The sequence below is a fragment of the Lampris incognitus genome, chromosome 4, assembly GCF_029633865.1.
Source record: "Lampris incognitus isolate fLamInc1 chromosome 4, fLamInc1.hap2, whole genome shotgun sequence".
NCBI lineage: Eukaryota > Metazoa > Chordata > Actinopteri > Lampriformes > Lampridae > Lampris > Lampris incognitus.
Genome location: NC_079214.1, coordinates 70375455 through 70402437, shown reverse-complemented (window position 1 = coordinate 70402437; position 26983 = coordinate 70375455). Strand labels below are relative to the sequence as shown.

At 42.2% G+C, this 26983-nt stretch overlaps 1 protein-coding gene across 2 annotated transcripts in view; it reads left to right on the top strand.

Annotated features, from left to right (window-relative positions):
- The window catches only part of dennd5a (DENN/MADD domain containing 5A), a 99455-nt gene that overhangs the window by 44788 nt on the left and 27684 nt on the right, over positions 1–26983 (top strand). For both annotated transcript variants that reach the window (XM_056278161.1, XM_056278160.1), the window contains 3 exons: positions 626–813; positions 21281–21595; positions 26013–26228. In XM_056278161.1, coding sequence (XP_056134136.1) covers positions 626–813; positions 21281–21595; positions 26013–26228 — 719 coding nt within the window. The remainder of the gene's footprint in view (positions 1–625; positions 814–21280; positions 21596–26012; positions 26229–26983) is intronic.

Here is a 26983-nt window from a genome sequence, read left to right as displayed (position 1 = left end):
CCAGTGTATGAATGAGTGACACTGAATGAAGTCCATCAGAAAGAAATGTCAGCTGATGTTAGTGAGACATCAGGTTAGTGTCACCACAGCTAATACTCTCTGGTTGTTCTTTGATCAAAATCTAGTCTGTTTCGTGAAATTCCTGACAAATAATGGAGTCTACCTTCATAAAGACGTCCCCCCACTTGTAGCGATGTTGTATTGGTGTGGGATTATTTTTGGCATTTTGGTGCCAAGCACATCATTATAATTCTAATGACTATAGAGACTAATTCTGAGTATCTCTGTCATCTCAGTTTATTATTACTATCATTATTGAAAAGGCCTTTACATAACATCATGGTTGTAATACTCCTGTTTCTGCCACTTGTGGAGCACTCTTGCCTTGTTAACAGATCAGTGCCATGTGGAAAAATACTGCTGAGATCTGGAGGAAGGTCCATCTTGGTTCAGATCTCTCCAGGTCTTTGTCAGTAGACGTAAGGATGTCCTTGCCCTCTGCTCTGATTGTTGAAGTGAGGAGAAGAGCAACACAACCCTACACTGTTTTCTTGGTGTATTCATGGATGTGTGTGTGTGTGTGTGTGTGTGTGTGTGTGTGTGTGTGTGTGTGTGTGTGAGACAGATTACCAGCGGCTGATGACGGTGGCAGAGAGCATCACGGCCTTAATGTTCCCATTCCAGTGGCAGCATGTCTATGTGCCCATCCTGCCTGCCTCACTCCTGCACTTCCTAGATGCCCCTGTACCCTACCTTATGGGCCTCCACTCCAATGGACAGGATGATCGCACCAAGCTGGAGCTACCACAGGAGGTAAATATAAGTACACACACAACCACAAACACAGTATTTGCACTCTTAATATAACACACTGCTAAAGCTTGGAAGTAGCTACTGATCCAAGTGTTGAACGTCAGTTTAAGGTAGTTGGCTAGTTAGACGAAGTAATCCGGGCTGACTGTAGTGCTCAAAACATCTGTCTATACAACTCCCAAAGTCAAGCAAGCAGTTACAACCAACTTGCTGCATAAGTAGTTTGTAACCATACTTGGATAAACAAGCATTTTATCAAAACTTGTAAGTCCTCCTAAGTCCTCATAAAGTCTTCCTAAAATGCATGTTTGTTATTGTGGTTGTAGTAGCAGCGGTGGTAACATAGTATTGTGGTTGTAGTAGCAGCGGTGGTAACATAGTATTGTGGTTGTAGTAGCAGCGGCGGTAACATGGTATTGTGGTTGTAGTAGCAGCGGCGGTAACATGGTATTCTGGTTGTAGTAGCAGCGGCGGTAACATGGTATTCTGGTTGTAGTAGCAGCGGTGGTAACATGGTATTCTGGTTGTAGTAGCAGCGGCGGTAACATGGTATTCTGGTTGTAGTAGCAGCGGTGGTAATATGTTATTGTGGATGTAGTCGCAGCGGTGGTAATATGTTATTGTGGTTGTAGTAGAGGTGGTAATATGTTATTGTGGTTGTAGTAGATGTGGTAATATGTTGTTGTGGATGTAGTAGAAGTGGTAATATGTTACTGTGGATGTAGCAGCAGTGGTAATATGATATTGTGGATGTAGTCGCAGTGGTAATATGATATTGTGGATGTAGTAGAAGTGGTAATATGTTACTGTGGATGTAGTAGAAGTGGTAATATGTTACTGTGGATGTAGTAGAAGTGGTAATATGTTATTGTGGTTGTAGTAGAGGTAGTAATATGTTATTGTGGTTGTAGTAGATGTGGTAATATGTTGTTGTGGATGTAGTAGAAGTGGTAATATGTTACTGTGGATGTAGCAGCAGTGGTAATATGATATTGTGGATGTAGTCGCAGTGGTAATATGATATTGTGGATGTAGTAGAAGTGGTAATATGTTACTGTGGATGTAGTAGAAGTGGTAATATGTTACTGTGGATGTAGTAGAAGTGGTAATATGTTATTGTGGTTGTAGTAGAAGTGGTAATATGTTGTTGTGGATGTAGTAGAAGTGGTAATATGTTACTGTGGATGTAGTAGAAGTGGTAATATGTTGTTGTGGATGTAGTAGAAGTGGTGATATGTTATTGTGGTTGTAGTAGAGGTGGTAATATGTTATTGTGGTTGTAGTAGCAGCGGTGGTAACATGGTATTGTGGTTGTAGTAGCAGCGGCGGTAACATGGTATTGTGGTTGTAGTAGCAGCGGCGGTAACATGGTATTCTGGTTGTAGTAGCAGCGGCGGTAATATGTTTTTGTGGATGTAGTCGCAGCGGTGGTAATAGGCTATTCTGGTTGTAGTAGCAGCGGTGGTAATATGTTATTGTGGTTGTAGTAGAGGTGGTAATATGTTATTGTGGTTGTAGTAGAAGTGGTAATATGTTGTTGTGGATGTAGTAGAAGTGGTAATATGTTACTGTGGATGTAGCAGCAGTGGTAATATGATATTGTGGATGTAGTGGCAGTGGTAATATGATATTGTGGATGTAGTAGAAGTGGTAATATGTTGTTGTGGATGTAGTCGCAGCGGTGGTAATATGTTATTGTGGTTGTAGTAGAGGTGGTAATGTTATTGTGGTTGTAGTAGAAGTGGTAATATGTTACTGTGGATGTAGTAGAAGCGGTAATATGTTATTGTGGATGTAGTAGAAGTGGTAATATGTTGTTGTGGATGTAGTAGAAGTGGTAATATGTTACTGTGGATGTAGTAGAAGTGGTAATATGTTGTTGTGGATGTAGTAGAAGTGGTAATATGTTATTGTGGTTGTAGTAGAGGTGGTAATATGTTATTGTGGTTGTAGTAGAGGCGGTAATATGTTATTGTGGATGTAGTAGAAGTGGTAATATGTTACTGTGGATGTAGTAGAAGTGGTAATATGTTATTGTGGATGTAGTAGAGGTGGTAATATGTTGTTGTGGATGTAGTAGAAGTGGTAATATGTTATTGTGGATGTAGTAGAAGTGGTAATATGTTACTGTGGATGTAGTAGAAGTGGTAATATGTTACTGTGGATGTCACAGTGGTAATATGATATTGTGGATGTAGCAGCAGTGGTAATAGGATATTGTGGATTTAGTAGAAGTGGTAATATGTTATTGTGGATGTAGTAGAAGTGGTAATATGTTGGTGTTGATGTAGTCACAGTGGTAATATGATATTGTGGATGTAGCAGCAGTGATAATATGATATTGTGGATGTAGTAGAAGTGGTAATATGCTATTGTGGATGTAGCAGCAGTGGTAATATGATATTGTGAATGTAGCAGCAGTGGTAATATGATATTGTGGATGTAGTAGAAGTGGTAATGTGTTGTTGTGGATGTAGTAGAAATGGTAATATGTTACTGTGGATGTAGCAGCAGTGGTAATGTGATATTGTGGATGTAGTAGCAGTGGTAATATGTTGGTGTGGATGTAGTAGCAGTGGTAATATGTTGGTGTGGATGTAGTAGCAGTGGTAATATGTTGGTGTGGATGTAGTAGCAGTGGTAATATGTTGGTGTGGATGTAGTAGCAGTGGTAATATGTTGGTGTGGATGTAGTAGCAGTGGTAATATGTTGGTGTGGATGAAGCAGCAGTGGTAATATGTTGGTGTGGATGTAGTAGAAGTGGTGGTAATATGTTACTATGGTTGTAGCAGCAGTGGTAATATGTTGTTGTGGATGTAGTAGAAGCGGTGGTAATATGTTGTGGATGTAGTAGCACTGGTAATATGTTGGTGTTGATGTAGTAGAAGTGGTAATATGATATTGTTGATGTAGTAGAAGTGGTGGTAATATGATATTGTGGATGTAGTAGAAGTGGTGGTAATATGTTAGTTACTATGGTTGTAGCAGCAGTGGTAATATGTTGGTGTGGATGTAGTAGAAGCGGTGGTAATATGTTGTGGATGTAGTAGCAGTGGTAATATGTTGGTGTTGATGTAGTAGAAGTGGTAATATGATATTGTTGATGTAGTAGAAGTGGTGGTAATATGATATTGTGGATGTAGTAGAAGTGGTGGTGATATGTTAGTTACTATGGTTGTAGCAGCAGTGGTAATATGTTGGTGTGGTTGTAGTAGCAGTGGTAATATGTTGTGGATGTAGTAGAAGTGGTGGTAATATGTTGGTGTGGATGTAGCAGCAGTGGTAATATGATATTGTGGATGTAGTAGAAGTGGTAATATGTTGGTGTGGATGTAGTAGCAGTGGTAATATGTTGGTGTGGATGTAGTAGCAGTGGTAAATGTTGGTGTGGATGTAGCAGCAGTGGTAATATGTTGGTGTGGATGTAGCAGCAGTGGTAAATGTTGGTGTGGATGTAGCAGCAGTGGTAATATGTTGGTGTGGATGTAGCAGCAGTGGTAATATGATATTGTGGATGTAGTGGCAGTGGTAATATGATATTGTGGATGTAGTAGAAGTGGTAATATGTTGTTGTGGATGTAGTCGCAGCGGAGGTAATATGTTATTGTGGTTGTAGTAGAGGTGGTAATGTTATTGTGGTTGTAGTAGAAGTGGTAATATGTTACTGTGGATGTAGTAGAAGTGGTAATATGTTATTGTGGTTGTAGTAGAAGTGGTAATATGTTACTGTGGATGTAGTAGAAGTGGTAATATGTTGTTGTGGATGTAGTAGAAGTGGTAATATGTTATTGTGGTTGTAGTAGAGGTGGTAATATGTTATTGTGGTTGTAGTAGAGGCGGTAATATGTTATTGTGGATGCAGTAGAAGTGGTAATATGTTACTGTGGATGTAGTAGAAGTGGTAATATGTTATTGTGGATGTAGTAGAGGTGGTAATATGTTGTTGTGGATGTAGTAGAAGTGGTAATATGTTATTGTGGATGTAGTAGAAGTGGTAATATGTTACTGTGGATGTCACAGTGGTAATATGATATTGTGGATGTAGCAGCAGTGGTAATAGGATATTGTGGATTTAGTAGAAGTGGTAATATGTTATTGTGGATGTAGTAGAAGTGGTAATATGTTGGTGTTGATGTAGTCACAGTGGTAATATGATATTGTGGATGTAGCAGCAGTGATAATATGATATTGTGGATGTAGTAGAAGTGGTAATATGCTATTGTGGATGTAGCAGCAGTGGTAATATGATATTGTGAATGTAGCAGCAGTGGTAATATGATATTGTGGATGTAGTAGAAGTGGTAATGTGTTGTTGTGGATGTAGTAGAAATGGTAATATGTTACTGTGGATGTAGCAGCAGTGGTAATGTGATATTGTGGATGTAGTAGCAGTGGTAATATGTTGGTGTGGATGTAGTAGCAGTGGTAATATGTTGGTGTGGATGTAGTAGCAGTGGTAATATGTTGGTGTGGATGTAGTAGCAGTGGTAATATGTTGGTGTGGATGTAGTAGCAGTGGTAATATGTTGGTGTGGATGTAGTAGCAGTGGTAATATGTTGGTGTGGATGAAGCAGCAGTGGTAATATGTTGGTGTGGATGTAGTAGAAGTGGTGGTAATATGTTACTATGGTTGTAGCAGCAGTGGTAATATGTTGTTGTGGATGTAGTAGAAGCGGTGGTAATATGTTGTGGATGTAGTAGCACTGGTAATATGTTGGTGTTGATGTAGTAGAAGTGGTAATATGATATTGTTGATGTAGTAGAAGTGGTGGTAATATGATATTGTGGATGTAGTAGAAGTGGTGGTAATATGTTAGTTACTATGGTTGTAGCAGCAGTGGTAATATGTTGGTGTGGATGTAGTAGAAGCGGTGGTAATATGTTGTGGATGTAGTAGCAGTGGTAATATGTTGGTGTTGATGTAGTAGAAGTGGTAATATGATATTGTTGATGTAGTAGAAGTGGCGGTAATATGATATTGTGGATGTAGTAGAAGTGGTGGTGATATGTTAGTTACTATGGTTGTAGCAGCAGTGGTAATATGTTGGTGTGGTTGTAGTAGCAGTGGTAATATGTTGGTGTGGATGTAGTAGCAGTGGTATTATGATATTGTGGATGTAGTAGAAGTGGTGGTAATATGTTGGTGTGGATGTAGCAGCAGTGGTATTATGATATTGTGGATGTAGTAGAAGTGGTGGTAATATGTTGGTGTGGATGTAGCAGCAGTGGTAATATGATATTGTGGATGTAGTAGAAGTGGTAATATGTTGGTGTGGATGTAGTAGCAGTGGTAATATGTTGGTGTGGATGTAGTAGCAGTGGTAAATGTTGGTGTGGATGTAGCAGCAGTGGTAATATGTTGGTGTGGATGTAGCAGCAGTGGTAAATGTTGGTGTGGATGTAGCTGCAGTGGTAATATGTTGGTGTGGATGTAGCAGCAGTGGTAATATGTTGGTGTGGATGTAGTAGAAGTGGTAACATGTTGGTGTGGATGTAGTAGCAGTGGTAATATGTTGGTGTGGATGTAGTAGCAGTGGTAATATGTTGGTGTGGATGTAGTAGAAGTGGTAATATGTTGGTGTGGATGTAGTAGAAGTGGTAATATGTTGGTGTGGATGTAGTAGCAGTGGTAATATGTTGGTGTGGATGTAGTAGCAGTGGTAATATGTTGGTGTGGATGTAGTAGCAGTGGTAATATGTTGGTGTGGATGTAGTAGCAGTGGTAATATGTTGGTGTGGATGTAGTAGCAGTGGTAATATGTTGGTGTGGATGTAGCAGCAGTGGTAATATGTTGGTGTGGATGTAGCAGCAGTGGTAATATGTTGGTGTGGATGTAGCAGCAGTGGTAATATGTTGGTGTGGATGTAGTAGCAGTGGTAATATGTTGGTGTGGATGTAGCAGCAGTGGTAATATGTTGGTGTGGATGTAGTAGCGGTGGTGGTAATATGTTGGTGTGGATGTAGTAGAAGTGGTAATATGTTGGTGTGGATGTAGCAGCAGTGGTAATATGTTGGTGTGGATGTAGCAGCGGTGGTAATATGTTGGTGTGGATGTAGTAGAAGTGGTAATATGTTGGTGTGGATGTAGCAGCAGTGGTAATATGTTGGTGTGGATGTAGTAGCAGTGGTAAATGTTGGTGTGGATGTAGCAGCAGTGGTAAATGTTGGTGTGGATGTAGCAGCAGTGGTGGTAATATGTTGGTGTGGATGTAGCAGCAGTGGTAATATGTTGGTGTGGATGTAGCAGCAGTGGTAATATGTTGGTGTGGATGTAGCAGCAGTGGTGGTAATATGTTGGTGTGGATGTAGTAGAAGTGGTAATATGTTGGTGTGGATGTAGTAGAAGTGGTAATATGTTGGTGTGGATGTAGTAGAAGTGGTAATATGTTGGTGTGGATGTAGTAGAAGTGGTAATATGTTGGTGTGGATGTAGTAGCAATGGTAATATGTTGGTGTGGATGTAGTAGCAGTGGTAATATGTTGGTGTGGATGTAGCAGCAGTGGTAATATGTTGGTGTGGATGTAGTAGAAGTGGTAATATGTTGGTGTGGATGTAGTAGAAGTGGTAATATGTTGGTGTGGATGTAGTAGCAGTGGTAATATGTTGGTGTGGATGTAGCAGCAGTGGTAATATGTTGGTGTGGATGTAGTAGAAGTGGTATTATGTTGGTGTGGATGTAGTAGCAGTGGTAATATGTTGGTGTGGATGTAGTAGAAGTGGTAATATGTTGGTGTGGATGTAGTAGCAGTGGTAATATGTTGGTGTGGATGTAGTAGCAGTGGTAATATGTTGGTGTGGATGTAGTAGCAGTGGTAATATGTTGGTGTGGATGTAGTAGCAGTGGTGATATGTTGGTGTGGATGTAGTAGCAGTGGTGATATGTTGGTGTGGATGTAGTAGCAGTGGTAATATGTTGGTGTGGATGTAGTAGCAGTGGTAATATGTTGGTGTGGATGTAGTAGCAGTGGTAATATGTTGGTGTGGATGTAGTAGCAGTGGTAATATGTTGTCGTGGATGTAGTAGCAGTGGTGATATGTTGGTGTGGATGTAGTAGCAGTGGTGATATGTTGGTGTGGATGTAGTAGCAGTGGTGATATGTTGGTGTGGATGTAGTAGCAGTGGTAATATGTTGGTGTGGATGTAGTAGCAATGGTAATATGTTGGTGTGGATGTAGTAGCAGTGGTAATATGTTGGTGTGGATGTAGCAGCAGTGGTAATATGTTGGTGTGGATGTAGTAGAAGTGGTAATATGTTGGTGTGGATGTAGTAGAAGTGGTAATATGTTGGTGTGGATGTAGTAGCAGTGGTAATATGTTGGTGTGGATGTAGCAGCAGTGGTAATATGTTGGTGTGGATGTAGTAGAAGTGGTATTATGTTGGTGTGGATGTAGTAGCAGTGGTAATATGTTGGTGTGGATGTAGTAGAAGTGGTAATATGTTGGTGTGGATGTAGTAGCAGTGGTAATATGTTGGTGTGGATGTAGTAGCAGTGGTAATATGTTGGTGTGGATGTAGTAGCAGTGGTAATATGTTGGTGTGGATGTAGTAGCAGTGGTGATATGTTGGTGTGGATGTAGTAGCAGTGGTGATATGTTGGTGTGGATGTAGTAGCAGTGGTAATATGTTGGTGTGGATGTAGTAGCAGTGGTAATATGTTGGTGTGGATGTAGTAGCAGTGGTAATATGTTGGTGTGGATGTAGTAGCAGTGGTAATATGTTGTCGTGGATGTAGTAGCAGTGGTGATATGTTGGTGTGGATGTAGTAGCAGTGGTGATATGTTGGTGTGGATGTAGTAGCAGTGGTGATATGTTGGTGTGGATGTAGTAGAAGTGGTAATATGTTGGTGTGGATGTAGTAGCAGTGGTGATATGTTGGTGTGGATGTAGTAGCAGTGGTAATATGTTGGTGTGGATGTAGTATAAGTGGTAATATGTTGGTGTGGATGTAGTAGAAGTGGTAATATGTTGGTGTGGATGTAGTAGCAGTGGTGATATGTTGGTGTGGATGTAGCAGCAGTGGTAATATGTTGGTGTGGATGTAGTAGAAGTGGTAATATGTTGGTGTGGATGTAGTAGCAGTGGTAATATGTTGGTGTGGATGTAGTAGCAGTGGTAATATGTTGGTGTGGATGTAGTAGAAGTGGTAATATGTTGGTGTGGATGTAGTAGCAGTGGTGATATGTTGGTGTGGATGTAGTAGAAGTGGTATTATGTTGGTGTGGATGTAGTAGCAGTGGTAATATGTTGGTGTGGATGTAGTAGAAGTGGTAATATGTTGGTGTGGATGTAGTAGAAGTGGTAATATGTTGGTGTGGATGTAGCAGCAGTGGTAATATGTTGGTGTGGATGTAGCAGCAGTGGTAATATGTTGGTGTGGATGTAGTAGAAGTGGTAATATGTTGGTGTGGATGTAGTAGCAGTGGTAATATGTTGGTGTGGATGTAGTAGCAGTGGTAATATGTTGGTGTGGATGTAGTAGAAGTGGTATTATGTTGGTGTGGATGTAGTAGCAGTGGTAATATGTTGGTGTGGATGTAGTAGAAGTGGTAATATGTTGGTGTGGATGTAGTAGCAGTGGTAATATGTTGGTGTGGATGTAGTAGCAGTGGTAATATGTTGGTGTGGATGTAGTAGCAGTGGTAATATGTTGGTGTGGATGTAGTAGCAGTGGTGATATGTTGGTGTGGATGTAGTAGCAGTGGTGATATGTTGGTGTGGATGTAGTAGCAGTGGTAATATGTTGGTGTGGATGTAGTAGCAGTGGTAATATGTTGGTGTGGATGTAGTAGCAGTGGTAATATGTTGTCGTGGATGTAGTAGCAGTGGTGATATGTTGGTGTGGATGTAGTAGCAGTGGTGATATGTTGGTGTGGATGTAGTAGCAGTGGTAATATGTTGGTGTGGATGTAGTAGAAGTGGTAATATGTTGGTGTGGATGTAGTAGCAGTGGTGATATGTTGGTGTGGATGTAGTAGCAGTGGTAATATGTTGGTGTGGATGTAGTATAAGTGGTAATATGTTGGTGTGGATGTAGTAGAAGTGGTAATATGTTGGTGTGGATGTAGTAGCAGTGGTGATATGTTGGTGTGGATGTAGCAGCAGTGGTAATATGTTGGTGTGGATGTAGTAGAAGTGGTAATATGTTGGTGTGGATGTAGTAGCAGTGGTAATATGTTGGTGTGGATGTAGTAGCAGTGGTAATATGTTGGTGTGGATGTAGTAGAAGTGGTAATATGTTGGTGTGGATGTAGTAGCAGTGGTAATATGTTGGTGTGGATGTAGTAGCAGTGGTAATATGTTGGTGTGGATGTAGTAGCAGTGGTGATATGTTGGTGTGGATGTAGTAGCAGTGGTGATATGTTGGTGTGGATGTAGTAGCAGTGGTAATATGTTGGTGTGGATGTAGTAGCAGTGGTAATATGTTGGTGTGGATGTAGTAGCAGTGGTAATATGTTGTCGTGGATGTAGTAGCAGTGGTGATATGTTGGTGTGGATGTAGTAGCAGTGGTGATATGTTGGTGTGGATGTAGTAGCAGTGGTGATATGTTGGTGTGGATGTAGTAGCAGTGGTGATATGTTGGTGTGGATGTAGTAGCAGTGGTAATATGTTGGTGTGGATGTAGTAGCAGTGGTAATATGTTGGTGTGGATGTAGTAGAAGTGGTAATATGTTGGTGTGGATGTAGCAGCAGTGGTATTATGTTGGTGTGGATGTAGTAGAAGTGGTAATATGTTGGTGTGGATGTAGTAGAAGTGGTAATATGTTGGTGTGGATGTAGCAGCAGTGGTAATATGTTGGTGTGGATGTAGTAGAAGTGGTATTATGTTGGTGTGGATGTAGTATCAGTGGTAATATGTTGGTGTGGATGTAGTAGAAGTGGTGATATGTTGGTGTGGATGTAGTAGCAGTGGTGATATGTTGGTGTGGATGTAGTAGCAGTGGTAATATGTTGGTGTGGATGTAGCAGCAGTGGTAATATGTTGGTGTGGATGTAGTAGAAGTGGTATTATGTTGGTGTGGATGTAGTAGCAGTGGTAATATGTTGGTGTGGATGTAGTAGCAGTGGTAATATGTTGGTGTGGATGTAGTAGAAGTGGTAATATGTTGGTGTGGATGTAGTAGCAGTGGTGATATGTTGGTGTGGATGTAGTAGCAGTGGTAATATGTTGGTGTGGATGTAGTATAAGTGGTAATATGTTGGTGTGGATGTAGTAGAAGTGGTAATATGTTGGTGTGGATGTAGTAGCAGTGGTGATATGTTGGTGTGGATGTAGCAGCAGTGGTAATATGTTGGTGTGGATGTAGTAGAAGTGGTAATATGTTGGTGTGGATGTAGTAGCAGTGGTAATATGTTGGTGTGGATGTAGTAGCAGTGGTAATATGTTGGTGTGGATGTAGTAGAAGTGGTAATATGTTGGTGTGGATGTAGTAGCAGTGGTAATATGTTGGTGTGGATGTAGTAGCAGTGGTAATATGTTGGTGTGGATGTAGTAGCAGTGGTGATATGTTGGTGTGGATGTAGTAGCAGTGGTGATATGTTGGTGTGGATGTAGTAGCAGTGGTGATATGTTGGTGTGGATGTAGTAGCAGTGGTAATATGTTGGTGTGGATGTAGTAGCAGTGGTAATATGTTGTCGTGGATGTAGTAGCAGTGGTGATATGTTGGTGTGGATGTAGTAGCAGTGGTGATATGTTGGTGTGGATGTAGTAGCAGTGGTGATATGTTGGTGTGGATGTAGTAGCAGTGGTGATATGTTGGTGTGGATGTAGTAGCAGTGGTAATATGTTGGTGTGGATGTAGTAGCAGTGGTAATATGTTGGTGTGGATGTAGTAGAAGTGGTAATATGTTGGTGTGGATGTAGCAGCAGTGGTATTATGTTGGTGTGGATGTAGTAGAAGTGGTAATATGTTGGTGTGGATGTAGTAGAAGTGGTAATATGTTGGTGTGGATGTAGCAGCAGTGGTAATATGTTGGTGTGGATGTAGTAGAAGTGGTATTATGTTGGTGTGGATGTAGTAGCAGTGGTAATATGTTGGTGTGGATGTAGTAGAAGTGGTGATATGTTGGTGTGGATGTAGTAGCAGTGGTGATATGTTGGTGTGGATGTAGTAGCAGTGGTAATATGTTGGTATGGATGTAGTAGCAGTGGTAATATGTTGGTATGGATGTAGTAGCAGTGGTAATATGTTGGTGTGGATGTAGTAGAAGTGGTAATATGTTGGTGTGGATGTAGTAGAAGTGGTAATATGCTATTGTGGATGTAGCAGCAGTGGTAATATGATATTGTGAATGTAGCAGCAGTGGTAATATGATATTGTGGATGTAGTAGAAGTGGTAATGTGTTGTTGTGGATGTAGTAGAAATGGTAATATGTTACTGTGGATGTAGCAGCAGTGGTAATGTGATATTGTGGATGTAGTAGCAGTGGTAATATGTTGGTGTGGATGTAGTAGCAGTGGTAATATGTTGGTGTGGATGTAGTAGCAGTGGTAATATGTTGGTGTGGATGTAGTAGCAGTGGTAATATGTTGGTGTGGATGTAGTAGCAGTGGTAATATGTTGGTGTGGATGTAGTAGCAGTGGTAATATGTTGGTGTGGATGAAGCAGCAGTGGTAATATGTTGGTGTGGATGTAGTAGAAGTGGTGGTAATATGTTACTATGGTTGTAGCAGCAGTGGTAATATGTTGTTGTGGATGTAGTAGAAGCGGTGGTAATATGTTGTGGATGTAGTAGCACTGGTAATATGTTGGTGTTGATGTAGTAGAAGTGGTAATATGATATTGTTGATGTAGTAGAAGTGGTGGTAATATGATATTGTGGATGTAGTAGAAGTGGTGGTAATATGTTAGTTACTATGGTTGTAGCAGCAGTGGTAATATGTTGGTGTGGATGTAGTAGAAGCGGTGGTAATATGTTGTGGATGTAGTAGCAGTGGTAATATGTTGGTGTTGATGTAGTAGAAGTGGTAATATGATATTGTTGATGTAGTAGAAGTGGTGGTAATATGATATTGTGGATGTAGTAGAAGTGGTGGTGATATGTTAGTTACTATGGTTGTAGCAGCAGTGGTAATATGTTGGTGTGGTTGTAGTAGCAGTGGTAATATGTTGTGGATGTAGTAGAAGTGGTGGTAATATGTTGGTGTGGATGTAGCAGCAGTGGTAATATGATATTGTGGATGTAGTAGAAGTGGTAATATGTTGGTGTGGATGTAGTAGCAGTGGTAATATGTTGGTGTGGATGTAGTAGCAGTGGTAAATGTTGGTGTGGATGTAGCAGCAGTGGTAATATGTTGGTGTGGATGTAGCAGCAGTGGTAAATGTTGGTGTGGATGTAGCAGCAGTGGTAATATGTTGGTGTGGATGTAGCAGCAGTGGTAATATGATATTGTGGATGTAGTGGCAGTGGTAATATGATATTGTGGATGTAGTAGAAGTGGTAATATGTTGTTGTGGATGTAGTCGCAGCGGAGGTAATATGTTATTGTGGTTGTAGTAGAGGTGGTAATGTTATTGTGGTTGTAGTAGAAGTGGTAATATGTTACTGTGGATGTAGTAGAAGTGGTAATATGTTATTGTGGTTGTAGTAGAAGTGGTAATATGTTACTGTGGATGTAGTAGAAGTGGTAATATGTTGTTGTGGATGTAGTAGAAGTGGTAATATGTTATTGTGGTTGTAGTAGAGGTGGTAATATGTTATTGTGGTTGTAGTAGAGGCGGTAATATGTTATTGTGGATGCAGTAGAAGTGGTAATATGTTACTGTGGATGTAGTAGAAGTGGTAATATGTTATTGTGGATGTAGTAGAGGTGGTAATATGTTGTTGTGGATGTAGTAGAAGTGGTAATATGTTATTGTGGATGTAGTAGAAGTGGTAATATGTTACTGTGGATGTCACAGTGGTAATATGATATTGTGGATGTAGCAGCAGTGGTAATAGGATATTGTGGATTTAGTAGAAGTGGTAATATGTTATTGTGGATGTAGTAGAAGTGGTAATATGTTGGTGTTGATGTAGTCACAGTGGTAATATGATATTGTGGATGTAGCAGCAGTGATAATATGATATTGTGGATGTAGTAGAAGTGGTAATATGCTATTGTGGATGTAGCAGCAGTGGTAATATGATATTGTGAATGTAGCAGCAGTGGTAATATGATATTGTGGATGTAGTAGAAGTGGTAATGTGTTGTTGTGGATGTAGTAGAAATGGTAATATGTTACTGTGGATGTAGCAGCAGTGGTAATGTGATATTGTGGATGTAGTAGCAGTGGTAATATGTTGGTGTGGATGTAGTAGCAGTGGTAATATGTTGGTGTGGATGTAGTAGCAGTGGTAATATGTTGGTGTGGATGTAGTAGCAGTGGTAATATGTTGGTGTGGATGTAGTAGCAGTGGTAATATGTTGGTGTGGATGTAGTAGCAGTGGTAATATGTTGGTGTGGATGAAGCAGCAGTGGTAATATGTTGGTGTGGATGTAGTAGAAGTGGTGGTAATATGTTACTATGGTTGTAGCAGCAGTGGTAATATGTTGTTGTGGATGTAGTAGAAGCGGTGGTAATATGTTGTGGATGTAGTAGCACTGGTAATATGTTGGTGTTGATGTAGTAGAAGTGGTAATATGATATTGTTGATGTAGTAGAAGTGGTGGTAATATGATATTGTGGATGTAGTAGAAGTGGTGGTAATATGTTAGTTACTATGGTTGTAGCAGCAGTGGTAATATGTTGGTGTGGATGTAGTAGAAGCGGTGGTAATATGTTGTGGATGTAGTAGCAGTGGTAATATGTTGGTGTTGATGTAGTAGAAGTGGTAATATGATATTGTTGATGTAGTAGAAGTGGCGGTAATATGATATTGTGGATGTAGTAGAAGTGGTGGTGATATGTTAGTTACTATGGTTGTAGCAGCAGTGGTAATATGTTGGTGTGGTTGTAGTAGCAGTGGTAATATGTTGGTGTGGATGTAGTAGCAGTGGTATTATGATATTGTGGATGTAGTAGAAGTGGTGGTAATATGTTGGTGTGGATGTAGCAGCAGTGGTATTATGATATTGTGGATGTAGTAGAAGTGGTGGTAATATGTTGGTGTGGATGTAGCAGCAGTGGTAATATGATATTGTGGATGTAGTAGAAGTGGTAATATGTTGGTGTGGATGTAGTAGCAGTGGTAATATGTTGGTGTGGATGTAGTAGCAGTGGTAAATGTTGGTGTGGATGTAGCAGCAGTGGTAATATGTTGGTGTGGATGTAGCAGCAGTGGTAAATGTTGGTGTGGATGTAGCTGCAGTGGTAATATGTTGGTGTGGATGTAGCAGCAGTGGTAATATGTTGGTGTGGATGTAGTAGAAGTGGTAACATGTTGGTGTGGATGTAGTAGCAGTGGTAATATGTTGGTGTGGATGTAGTAGCAGTGGTAATATGTTGGTGTGGATGTAGTAGAAGTGGTAATATGTTGGTGTGGATGTAGTAGAAGTGGTAATATGTTGGTGTGGATGTAGTAGCAGTGGTAATATGTTGGTGTGGATGTAGTAGCAGTGGTAATATGTTGGTGTGGATGTAGTAGCAGTGGTAATATGTTGGTGTGGATGTAGTAGCAGTGGTAATATGTTGGTGTGGATGTAGTAGCAGTGGTAATATGTTGGTGTGGATGTAGCAGCAGTGGTAATATGTTGGTGTGGATGTAGCAGCAGTGGTAATATGTTGGTGTGGATGTAGCAGCAGTGGTAATATGTTGGTGTGGATGTAGTAGCAGTGGTAATATGTTGGTGTGGATGTAGCAGCAGTGGTAATATGTTGGTGTGGATGTAGTAGCGGTGGTGGTAATATGTTGGTGTGGATGTAGTAGAAGTGGTAATATGTTGGTGTGGATGTAGCAGCAGTGGTAATATGTTGGTGTGGATGTAGCAGCGGTGGTAATATGTTGGTGTGGATGTAGTAGAAGTGGTAATATGTTGGTGTGGATGTAGCAGCAGTGGTAATATGTTGGTGTGGATGTAGTAGCAGTGGTAAATGTTGGTGTGGATGTAGCAGCAGTGGTAAATGTTGGTGTGGATGTAGCAGCAGTGGTGGTAATATGTTGGTGTGGATGTAGCAGCAGTGGTAATATGTTGGTGTGGATGTAGCAGCAGTGGTAATATGTTGGTGTGGATGTAGCAGCAGTGGTGGTAATATGTTGGTGTGGATGTAGTAGAAGTGGTAATATGTTGGTGTGGATGTAGTAGAAGTGGTAATATGTTGGTGTGGATGTAGTAGAAGTGGTAATATGTTGGTGTGGATGTAGTAGAAGTGGTAATATGTTGGTGTGGATGTAGTAGCAATGGTAATATGTTGGTGTGGATGTAGTAGCAGTGGTAATATGTTGGTGTGGATGTAGCAGCAGTGGTAATATGTTGGTGTGGATGTAGTAGAAGTGGTAATATGTTGGTGTGGATGTAGTAGAAGTGGTAATATGTTGGTGTGGATGTAGTAGCAGTGGTAATATGTTGGTGTGGATGTAGCAGCAGTGGTAATATGTTGGTGTGGATGTAGTAGAAGTGGTATTATGTTGGTGTGGATGTAGTAGCAGTGGTAATATGTTGGTGTGGATGTAGTAGAAGTGGTAATATGTTGGTGTGGATGTAGTAGCAGTGGTAATATGTTGGTGTGGATGTAGTAGCAGTGGTAATATGTTGGTGTGGATGTAGTAGCAGTGGTAATATGTTGGTGTGGATGTAGTAGCAGTGGTGATATGTTGGTGTGGATGTAGTAGCAGTGGTGATATGTTGGTGTGGATGTAGTAGCAGTGGTAATATGTTGGTGTGGATGTAGTAGCAGTGGTAATATGTTGGTGTGGATGTAGTAGCAGTGGTAATATGTTGGTGTGGATGTAGTAGCAGTGGTAATATGTTGTCGTGGATGTAGTAGCAGTGGTGATATGTTGGTGTGGATGTAGTAGCAGTGGTGATATGTTGGTGTGGATGTAGTAGCAGTGGTGATATGTTGGTGTGGATGTAGTAGAAGTGGTAATATGTTGGTGTGGATGTAGTAGCAGTGGTGATATGTTGGTGTGGATGTAGTAGCAGTGGTGATATGTTGGTGTGGATGTAGTAGCAGTGGTAATATGTTGGTGTGGATGTAGTAGCAATGGTAATATGTTGGTGTGGATGTAGTAGCAGTGGTAATATGTTGGTGTGGATGTAGCAGCAGTGGTAATATGTTGGTGTGGATGTAGTAGAAGTGGTAATATGTTGGTGTGGATGTAGTAGAAGTGGTAATATGTTGGTGTGGATGTAGTAGCAGTGGTAATATGTTGGTGTGGATGTAGCAGCAGTGGTAATATGTTGGTGTGGATGTAGTAGAAGTGGTATTATGTTGGTGTGGATGTAGTAGCAGTGGTAATATGTTGGTGTGGATGTAGTAGAAGTGGTAATATGTTGGTGTGGATGTAGTAGCAGTGGTAATATGTTGGTGTGGATGTAGTAGCAGTGGTAATATGTTGGTGTGGATGTAGTAGCAGTGGTAATATGTTGGTGTGGATGTAGTAGCAGTGGTGATATGTTGGTGTGGATGTAGTAGCAGTGGTGATATGTTGGTGTGGATGTAGTAGCAGTGGTAATATGTTGGTGTGGATGTAGTAGCAGTGGTAATATGTTGGTGTGGATGTAGTAGCAGTGGTAATATGTTGGTGTGGATGTAGTAGCAGTGGTAATATGTTGTCGTGGATGTAGTAGCAGTGGTGATATGTTGGTGTGGATGTAGTAGCAGTGGTGATATGTTGGTGTGGATGTAGTAGCAGTGGTGATATGTTGGTGTGGATGTAGTAGAAGTGGTAATATGTTGGTGTGGATGTAGTAGCAGTGGTGATATGTTGGTGTGGATGTAGTAGCAGTGGTAATATGTTGGTGTGGATGTAGTATAAGTGGTAATATGTTGGTGTGGATGTAGTAGAAGTGGTAATATGTTGGTGTGGATGTAGTAGCAGTGGTGATATGTTGGTGTGGATGTAGCAGCAGTGGTAATATGTTGGTGTGGATGTAGTAGAAGTGGTAATATGTTGGTGTGGATGTAGTAGCAGTGGTAATATGTTGGTGTGGATGTAGTAGCAGTGGTAATATGTTGGTGTGGATGTAGTAGAAGTGGTAATATGTTGGTGTGGATGTAGTAGCAGTGGTGATATGTTGGTGTGGATGTAGTAGAAGTGGTATTATGTTGGTGTGGATGTAGTAGCAGTGGTAATATGTTGGTGTGGATGTAGTAGAAGTGGTAATATGTTGGTGTGGATGTAGTAGAAGTGGTAATATGTTGGTGTGGATGTAGCAGCAGTGGTAATATGTTGGTGTGGATGTAGCAGCAGTGGTAATATGTTGGTGTGGATGTAGTAGAAGTGGTAATATGTTGGTGTGGATGTAGTAGCAGTGGTAATATGTTGGTGTGGATGTAGTAGCAGTGGTAATATGTTGGTGTGGATGTAGTAGAAGTGGTATTATGTTGGTGTGGATGTAGTAGCAGTGGTAATATGTTGGTGTGGATGTAGTAGAAGTGGTAATATGTTGGTGTGGATGTAGTAGCAGTGGTAATATGTTGGTGTGGATGTAGTAGCAGTGGTAATATGTTGGTGTGGATGTAGTAGCAGTGGTAATATGTTGGTGTGGATGTAGTAGCAGTGGTGATATGTTGGTGTGGATGTAGTAGCAGTGGTGATATGTTGGTGTGGATGTAGTAGCAGTGGTAATATGTTGGTGTGGATGTAGTAGCAGTGGTAATATGTTGGTGTGGATGTAGTAGCAGTGGTAATATGTTGTCGTGGATGTAGTAGCAGTGGTGATATGTTGGTGTGGATGTAGTAGCAGTGGTGATATGTTGGTGTGGATGTAGTAGCAGTGGTAATATGTTGGTGTGGATGTAGTAGAAGTGGTAATATGTTGGTGTGGATGTAGTAGCAGTGGTGATATGTTGGTGTGGATGTAGTAGCAGTGGTAATATGTTGGTGTGGATGTAGTATAAGTGGTAATATGTTGGTGTGGATGTAGTAGAAGTGGTAATATGTTGGTGTGGATGTAGTAGCAGTGGTGATATGTTGGTGTGGATGTAGCAGCAGTGGTAATATGTTGGTGTGGATGTAGTAGAAGTGGTAATATGTTGGTGTGGATGTAGTAGCAGTGGTAATATGTTGGTGTGGATGTAGTAGCAGTGGTAATATGTTGGTGTGGATGTAGTAGAAGTGGTAATATGTTGGTGTGGATGTAGTAGCAGTGGTAATATGTTGGTGTGGATGTAGTAGCAGTGGTAATATGTTGGTGTGGATGTAGTAGCAGTGGTGATATGTTGGTGTGGATGTAGTAGCAGTGGTGATATGTTGGTGTGGATGTAGTAGCAGTGGTAATATGTTGGTGTGGATGTAGTAGCAGTGGTAATATGTTGGTGTGGATGTAGTAGCAGTGGTAATATGTTGTCGTGGATGTAGTAGCAGTGGTGATATGTTGGTGTGGATGTAGTAGCAGTGGTGATATGTTGGTGTGGATGTAGTAGCAGTGGTGATATGTTGGTGTGGATGTAGTAGCAGTGGTGATATGTTGGTGTGGATGTAGTAGCAGTGGTAATATGTTGGTGTGGATGTAGTAGCAGTGGTAATATGTTGGTGTGGATGTAGTAGAAGTGGTAATATGTTGGTGTGGATGTAGCAGCAGTGGTATTATGTTGGTGTGGATGTAGTAGAAGTGGTAATATGTTGGTGTGGATGTAGTAGAAGTGGTAATATGTTGGTGTGGATGTAGCAGCAGTGGTAATATGTTGGTGTGGATGTAGTAGAAGTGGTATTATGTTGGTGTGGATGTAGTATCAGTGGTAATATGTTGGTGTGGATGTAGTAGAAGTGGTGATATGTTGGTGTGGATGTAGTAGCAGTGGTGATATGTTGGTGTGGATGTAGTAGCAGTGGTAATATGTTGGTGTGGATGTAGCAGCAGTGGTAATATGTTGGTGTGGATGTAGTAGAAGTGGTATTATGTTGGTGTGGATGTAGTAGCAGTGGTAATATGTTGGTGTGGATGTAGTAGCAGTGGTAATATGTTGGTGTGGATGTAGTAGAAGTGGTAATATGTTGGTGTGGATGTAGTAGCAGTGGTGATATGTTGGTGTGGATGTAGTAGCAGTGGTAATATGTTGGTGTGGATGTAGTATAAGTGGTAATATGTTGGTGTGGATGTAGTAGAAGTGGTAATATGTTGGTGTGGATGTAGTAGCAGTGGTGATATGTTGGTGTGGATGTAGCAGCAGTGGTAATATGTTGGTGTGGATGTAGTAGAAGTGGTAATATGTTGGTGTGGATGTAGTAGCAGTGGTAATATGTTGGTGTGGATGTAGTAGCAGTGGTAATATGTTGGTGTGGATGTAGTAGAAGTGGTAATATGTTGGTGTGGATGTAGTAGCAGTGGTAATATGTTGGTGTGGATGTAGTAGCAGTGGTAATATGTTGGTGTGGATGTAGTAGCAGTGGTGATATGTTGGTGTGGATGTAGTAGCAGTGGTGATATGTTGGTGTGGATGTAGTAGCAGTGGTGATATGTTGGTGTGGATGTAGTAGCAGTGGTAATATGTTGGTGTGGATGTAGTAGCAGTGGTAATATGTTGTCGTGGATGTAGTAGCAGTGGTGATATGTTGGTGTGGATGTAGTAGCAGTGGTGATATGTTGGTGTGGATGTAGTAGCAGTGGTGATATGTTGGTGTGGATGTAGTAGCAGTGGTGATATGTTGGTGTGGATGTAGTAGCAGTGGTAATATGTTGGTGTGGATGTAGTAGCAGTGGTAATATGTTGGTGTGGATGTAGTAGAAGTGGTAATATGTTGGTGTGGATGTAGCAGCAGTGGTATTATGTTGGTGTGGATGTAGTAGAAGTGGTAATATGTTGGTGTGGATGTAGTAGAAGTGGTAATATGTTGGTGTGGATGTAGCAGCAGTGGTAATATGTTGGTGTGGATGTAGTAGAAGTGGTATTATGTTGGTGTGGATGTAGTAGCAGTGGTAATATGTTGGTGTGGATGTAGTAGAAGTGGTGATATGTTGGTGTGGATGTAGTAGCAGTGGTGATATGTTGGTGTGGATGTAGTAGCAGTGGTAATATGTTGGTATGGATGTAGTAGCAGTGGTAATATGTTGGTATGGATGTAGTAGCAGTGGTAATATGTTGGTGTGGATGTAGTAGAAGTGGTAATATGTTGGTGTGGATGTAGTAGCAGTGGTAATATGTTGGTGTGGATGTAGTAGCAGTGGTAATATGTTGGTATGGATGTAGTAGCAGTGGTAATATGTTGGTATGGATGTAGTAGCAGTGGTAATATGTTGGTGTGGATGTAGTAGCAGTGGTAATATGAATTGGAGAGGGGCTAGTAGGAAGTGTAGACCTCCCAGCAGTGTTAAACTCTGCCAGCATCACAGCCATGTTGCAGTTTCATGGTGTTGTTGTGTCTTACCTCAGGCCAACTTGTGTTTCGTGGACATCGACAACCATTTCATCGAGCTGCCAGAGGACCTGCCCCAGTTCCCCAACAAGCTAGAGTTCGTTCAGGAGATTTCGGAGGTGCTCATGTCCTTCGGCGTGAGTCCAGAGGGGACCCTTCACTCCAGTGAGATCCAGGCCAAATACAGGGGCTTCCGCTCTGCTGACATGGTCTCTGACAAGCGTAACGGCAACCTCGCCGGCTCGCCGCTCAACTCCTACCTGCTGAGGGAGAATGAAACCATCGCCAGGCTGCAGGCTCTAGTCAAGAGGACAGGTGTCAGTCTGGAGAAGGTGCGTCAGACACACACAGCAGACACACAGCAGAATGAGATGTGTCCGGTGAAGGGCTGACGAATCACACTTTATCTTTGGTTTCTGCTGTAAAACAAACCTTTCTTTTATTCCACAATGTCAAGTCAAGTCAGTTTTATTTGTTTAGCCCAATATCACACATTACAGCTCTGCCTCAAGGGGCTTTACAGCAACACAACATCCTGTCCTTAGACCCTCACATCGGATAAGGAACACCTCCCTAAAACAAACCCTTTAACAGGGCGTAGTTGAACGTTAACATGCTGATATATACGTGCCGACATTCAGAGCAGGTTGTCGCAGAATGTTGAGAAGTAAACAGTAAAAAGTAGAAATAAGTAAAATCACTTTCTCTGGTTGATTCTGTGTGCTTAGAAAATGGTGAACACAACATCAGGCACACAAACAAGTGCAGACAAGATGACAGGTGGTAATTCAATAAGAACACAGTACAAAAGTGTTTAAACTTACCTTTACACAATGTTTGCTCATGCTACACAACTTCACTCTTACACACACACACACACACACACACACACCCTTACAAAAGAAGTGTCCTCGCTGCAGTGAAACCGCCAGAGAGTAAAGAGCAGGACAGTCCTCCCTCCGCCCGCCTGGTCAGGCCATCGGCGCCTAAACTGACCACGATGATGCTTGCCGCCAGCTACACAGGGTGAAATGTGTGCGTGTAATTAGCGAGTTATAAAGCGTAGTATCTACTCCAACGGGTTTGTGTGTCACTTTGGTCTCACGTGTATTTGGTCTGGCTGTATCTTATTCCATGTTGAATTTGTTTTATGGTTTTTATGGTAATTGGTTTTATGCATATGTAAGGAGGGCGGGGCTTTCTGATGTGGAGTTGTGGGTCTTAAAGAGAATAATGTATTTCTTCTCATGTAGTTCCCAGGGGGTGCTGTTCTTCAGTCTCATGTTTCTTTACTTTTAATCGGTCTTCTGGTGAACGAGTCGTGTATTATGGTGGTTTCACTGGAGGCAAGGCGAGCCCAGGTTATTCCTACCAGGTTATTCGTATAGCACCTTACCATCAGTGTAGCAAGTTCCCCGTCGTCACATCGTTCGTCCATTTTGGATTGTGCATTAGTCTGAAACCCTTCGCCCACCCTTTTTGTTTCCTTATGGAGAGTACTACATGTTTGTAGCTGTAGCATTATAAAGCTGAGTGGTTATTCTTCAATAAGCCCTGTGATGGCCTGGCGGCCTGTCCAGGGTGTCTCCCCGCCCGCCGCCCAGTGACTGCTGGGATAGGCTCCAGCATCCCGACCCTGGGCAAGGATAAGCAGTTTGGATAATGGACGGATGGAATTGCAGCGGTGAAGCTGTGGAGGAGACAGCGGTCTCGGATTCTCCAGGACATGGATCAGACTCAATGCCAGGACAAATTCCTACCAAAAGCCCACACCCAAAGAGGGTGAAGAATGATGAGGAAGTACAAGTGGAAATATCCAACAAAGAAATTCTCAGTGCCATTCAAACACTGAACTGTAAGTTTGATGACCAGTCTGATAAGCTAAGAAACTGAGTGGCAGATGAAGGAAAATGCTCATGCCAACCATCCATCCATCCATTAAAACCGCGTATCCTGCTCTCAGGGTTGCGGGATACTGGAGCCTATCCCAGCAGTCATTGGGCCATAGTGAAGCTAAATACATCTATTGACCAACTCTCTGTCTCAGTGACAGAAATAATGACAGATATTTCATCCCTAAGTTAGCAAATAGCCACTCTGAGAACAGAGAATGAAGCACTAAAAGAAGTGTGTGTTGAGAATACCCGCTACAAAAGGTGATGGGACTTGCGTTTAAATGGGGTACCTGAGAAAGAAGGGGAAAACACAGGAAAAGTGGAGCCCCCTCCTTTTCTCCCTCTTTACCCACGACTGCCTGCCAACTCACCCTTCAAATGTTATAGTTAAGTTTGCAGATGACACCACAGTCATTGGTTACATCTCCAACAATGACGAGACGACCTACAGGGACGAGATTCAACACCTCACGTCATGGTGTACTACCAACAATCTGATCCTCAATTTGCAGAAGACAAAGGAGCTGATTGTGGACTTCAGGAGGTCCAGGAGCTGCAGCCACTCCCCCATACACATCAATAGGGTGGAGGTGGAGCGTGTCTCCAGCTTTAAATTCCTTGGAGTCCACATCAGCAAGGACATTTCGTGGACATTAAACACCCAGGCCCTTGTGAAAAAGGTGCAACGATGCTTGCTTTTCCTGAGGAGGCTGAGGAGCGCCCGTCTACCCCCCAAAATTCTCACCAACTTCTACCACTGCACCATAGAGAGCATCCTGACCATCTGCATCTCAGTGTGGTACGGCAACTGCACCTCAGTAGACCAGAAAGCTCTGCAGCGGGTCGTCAAGGCGGCCCAGCATATCACCGGTACCCAGCTCCCAGTCATAAAAGACATTTATCACAAACGCTGCCTTCGAAGGGGTCTGAGCATCAGCAGAGAGCCCACCCACCCCAGCCATGGACTGTTCTCCCCCCTGTGCTCTGGGAGGCGCTACAGGAGCCTCAGAGCCCGCACTACCAGGCTCAAAAACAGCTTCTTTCTTTAATAAGTGTGTTGTATTGTATGTGAGCTTTTTGTTACCAGTAATTTGTATAATTCCTTGAACCCAGACTGTTGGAACTCGTTTTCCAATTTCAAAATTTCTGCTCGCAGTTCTTCTATTTCTGCCATGTATTTCTTTTTTTTTATAATACCTTTTGTATAGAAGATTATTTGTCCCCTTAAATAGTCTTTTAGCATGTCCCATAATATAAAACTATTGGGAGAAGAGGCACAGTTTGTCTCACAGAATATGGTCCCTAATAAACTTGCAGAAATCTGGCTTTTGAACAAGAGTAGGGTTCAACATCGAAGAGTATGAACATCGTCATCATCATTGGCGGTCACTCGGGGTTGAGTATGACTGTCCTTTAGGACACCTGTGCATTACAGTGTTTTACATGGCGTGGCTGATGTGCCTGCAGCCACCACACTGTCCTTGGCAGGGGCTGGCCACAGTCCAATGGCATGGAGAACCGAGACGATTGGGGACCGCCCTCTGTTGTAGTCTTCATCCACCTTTACTGCCGTTGTGACCTGGAGACATCTTCCACCACTTCCATCGTTGAGGTCTTTGTTGGATTGCGCTTCGTCTTGACCTCTCCACCTTGGGTGACCCTACCAGGAGCCAAGCTCCGGACAGCATAGCTCTGGGGCTCATTGGTACACCCAAGCTTCTCCATCATGGCAAGGTGGTGATCCAGGAGAAGCGAGTACGAACACAGCTCAGTCAAGTCGTCACACTACTTTTTTCCATCTCCCCTCAACACTGCCCCTTGTAACAGTCAGAAATATACCTACTGTGTTTTGGGACAGTATTTTGGTTGTAGTACCATATTTGGTCCCTGGGTGGAGCTTCATGTATATACTGTGATTCATCACTGGAGCCAGCGTCACTCCCAGTCTACCTGTCTATTGTACAACAGTAACTGGTCTCTCTTTGGTAACAGCTCGGTTCGTGTACAACTGTGTATCAGTGTACATGTGTGTTGAGAGATCATAGTGCCGTCGTAACCAGGCATTGTATGGTGGCAAGTCTAGGCTATTTAAGTGACACAAGTGCGAAATCCTACTACTGACTTCGTCTGAATGACTCTATGCTAAGCTATCCTGGTGCAGCCTAGCTAGTACTAAGCTAATTCGGCTAACGCGGCTAATATGTAACCACAGCTTGTTACACCCTCCCCCTCCTTTTCTACCCATTTTCTATTCCACCAAACCACCTGTGTTCTGAACAGCACCACCAAGTGGCTGACACTAAGATATCAACCAAACACTGTAATCACCAGACTTATGCAGACAGGCTGACAGGCAATAACTCAGTAAGAACACAGTAAACCCATGTTGAAACTTACGTTCACACAACTGTCCCCCATAAAACACAACTTCACTCTTGCTACTCACCAACATTCGCCAGGTAAGGGATCTACATGAGGAATGTGTGTTGGTCATAAAAATGAAGATACTTTCTCTACCACAACCTGTCTGCTCTTTCAGCAGCCTGTGGCAACAGAAGACTTTATGTGGAGGAGGGAAGACCCCTGAACTCTTTATTTTCATGAATACATCTCTGTTCTCATAGCCGTTAGTCATTGTAATACACATTATAGGAAAGTATAGGCGTTATAGATGCAACAGATGCTTATAGGGCGTTATAGGTGCAAGCTTCATAGACAGTGTTACCCTGTTTTCTTACCGTTTGTATGTTTGTGCATGCGTGTGTGTGTGTGTGTGTGTGTGTGTGTGTGTGTGTGTGTGTGTGTGTGTGTGTGTGTGTGTGTGTGTGTGTGCGTGCGTGCGGGTGCATTTTAGCTTGATGTGCGAGAGGATGCCAGTAGTAATAAGGACGGGCGGGTGCAGTGTGATGAAGAGGAGCTGAAGATGCATCACCTCAACATCCAGGTACGGGAGGTCTTTGCCAACCGCTTCACGCAGATGTTTGCAGACTACGAGGTGTTTGTCATCCAGCCAAGCCAGGACAAGGAGTCCTGGTTCAGCAATCGAGACCAGATGCAGAACTTTGATAAGGTGAGATCAGATACTTGATGGTGCACGTATATCAGAGTGTAATTGAATAGCGTCCTGTTTTTCCATAAAACACAACAATAAATTCTGAAGCTCAGACTAATTGATGCAATGATGCAACCTACATATTCCTCTCTAATGATTTGTTTTTATGTCCGCCACACACACACGTGCGTGTAAGTGCGTGCGTGCGTGTAAGTGCGTGCGTTGTATGTGTGTGTGTGCGCACACGTGTACATGTTTAGCTATCCTTGTGCGGACCAAATGTCCACACAAGGATGGCTAAACCTGACAGGATGTACCTTGTGCGGACCTCTGAAAGGTCCGGTCCGCACAAGGGAAAGGGTCTATTTTAGGGTTAGGAGTTGGTTTTAGGGTTACGGTTAGAATTAGGTTAAGGTTAAGGTAAGGGTTAGGTTAAGGTTAGGGTAAGGTAAGGGTTAGGGTTAGGTAAGGGTTAGGGTTAGGTTAAGGTTAGGGTAAGGGTTGGGTTAGGTTAGGTTAAGGGTTAGGTTAAGGTTAGGGTAAGGGTTAGGGTAGGGTAAGGGTTAGGGTTAGGCATGTAGTTTGCGTGGGTAACGTTAGGGTTAAGGGCTACGAAATGAATGTAGTCAATGAGGGGTCCGCACAAGGATAGTGAAACATGACTGTGTGTGTGTTTTGTTGCGTTTGTGTGTGTGTGTGTGTGTGTGTGTGTGTGTGTGTGTGTGTGTGTGTGTGTCCGTGTCCGTGATTAATCTCATAAACTACTGGACCTA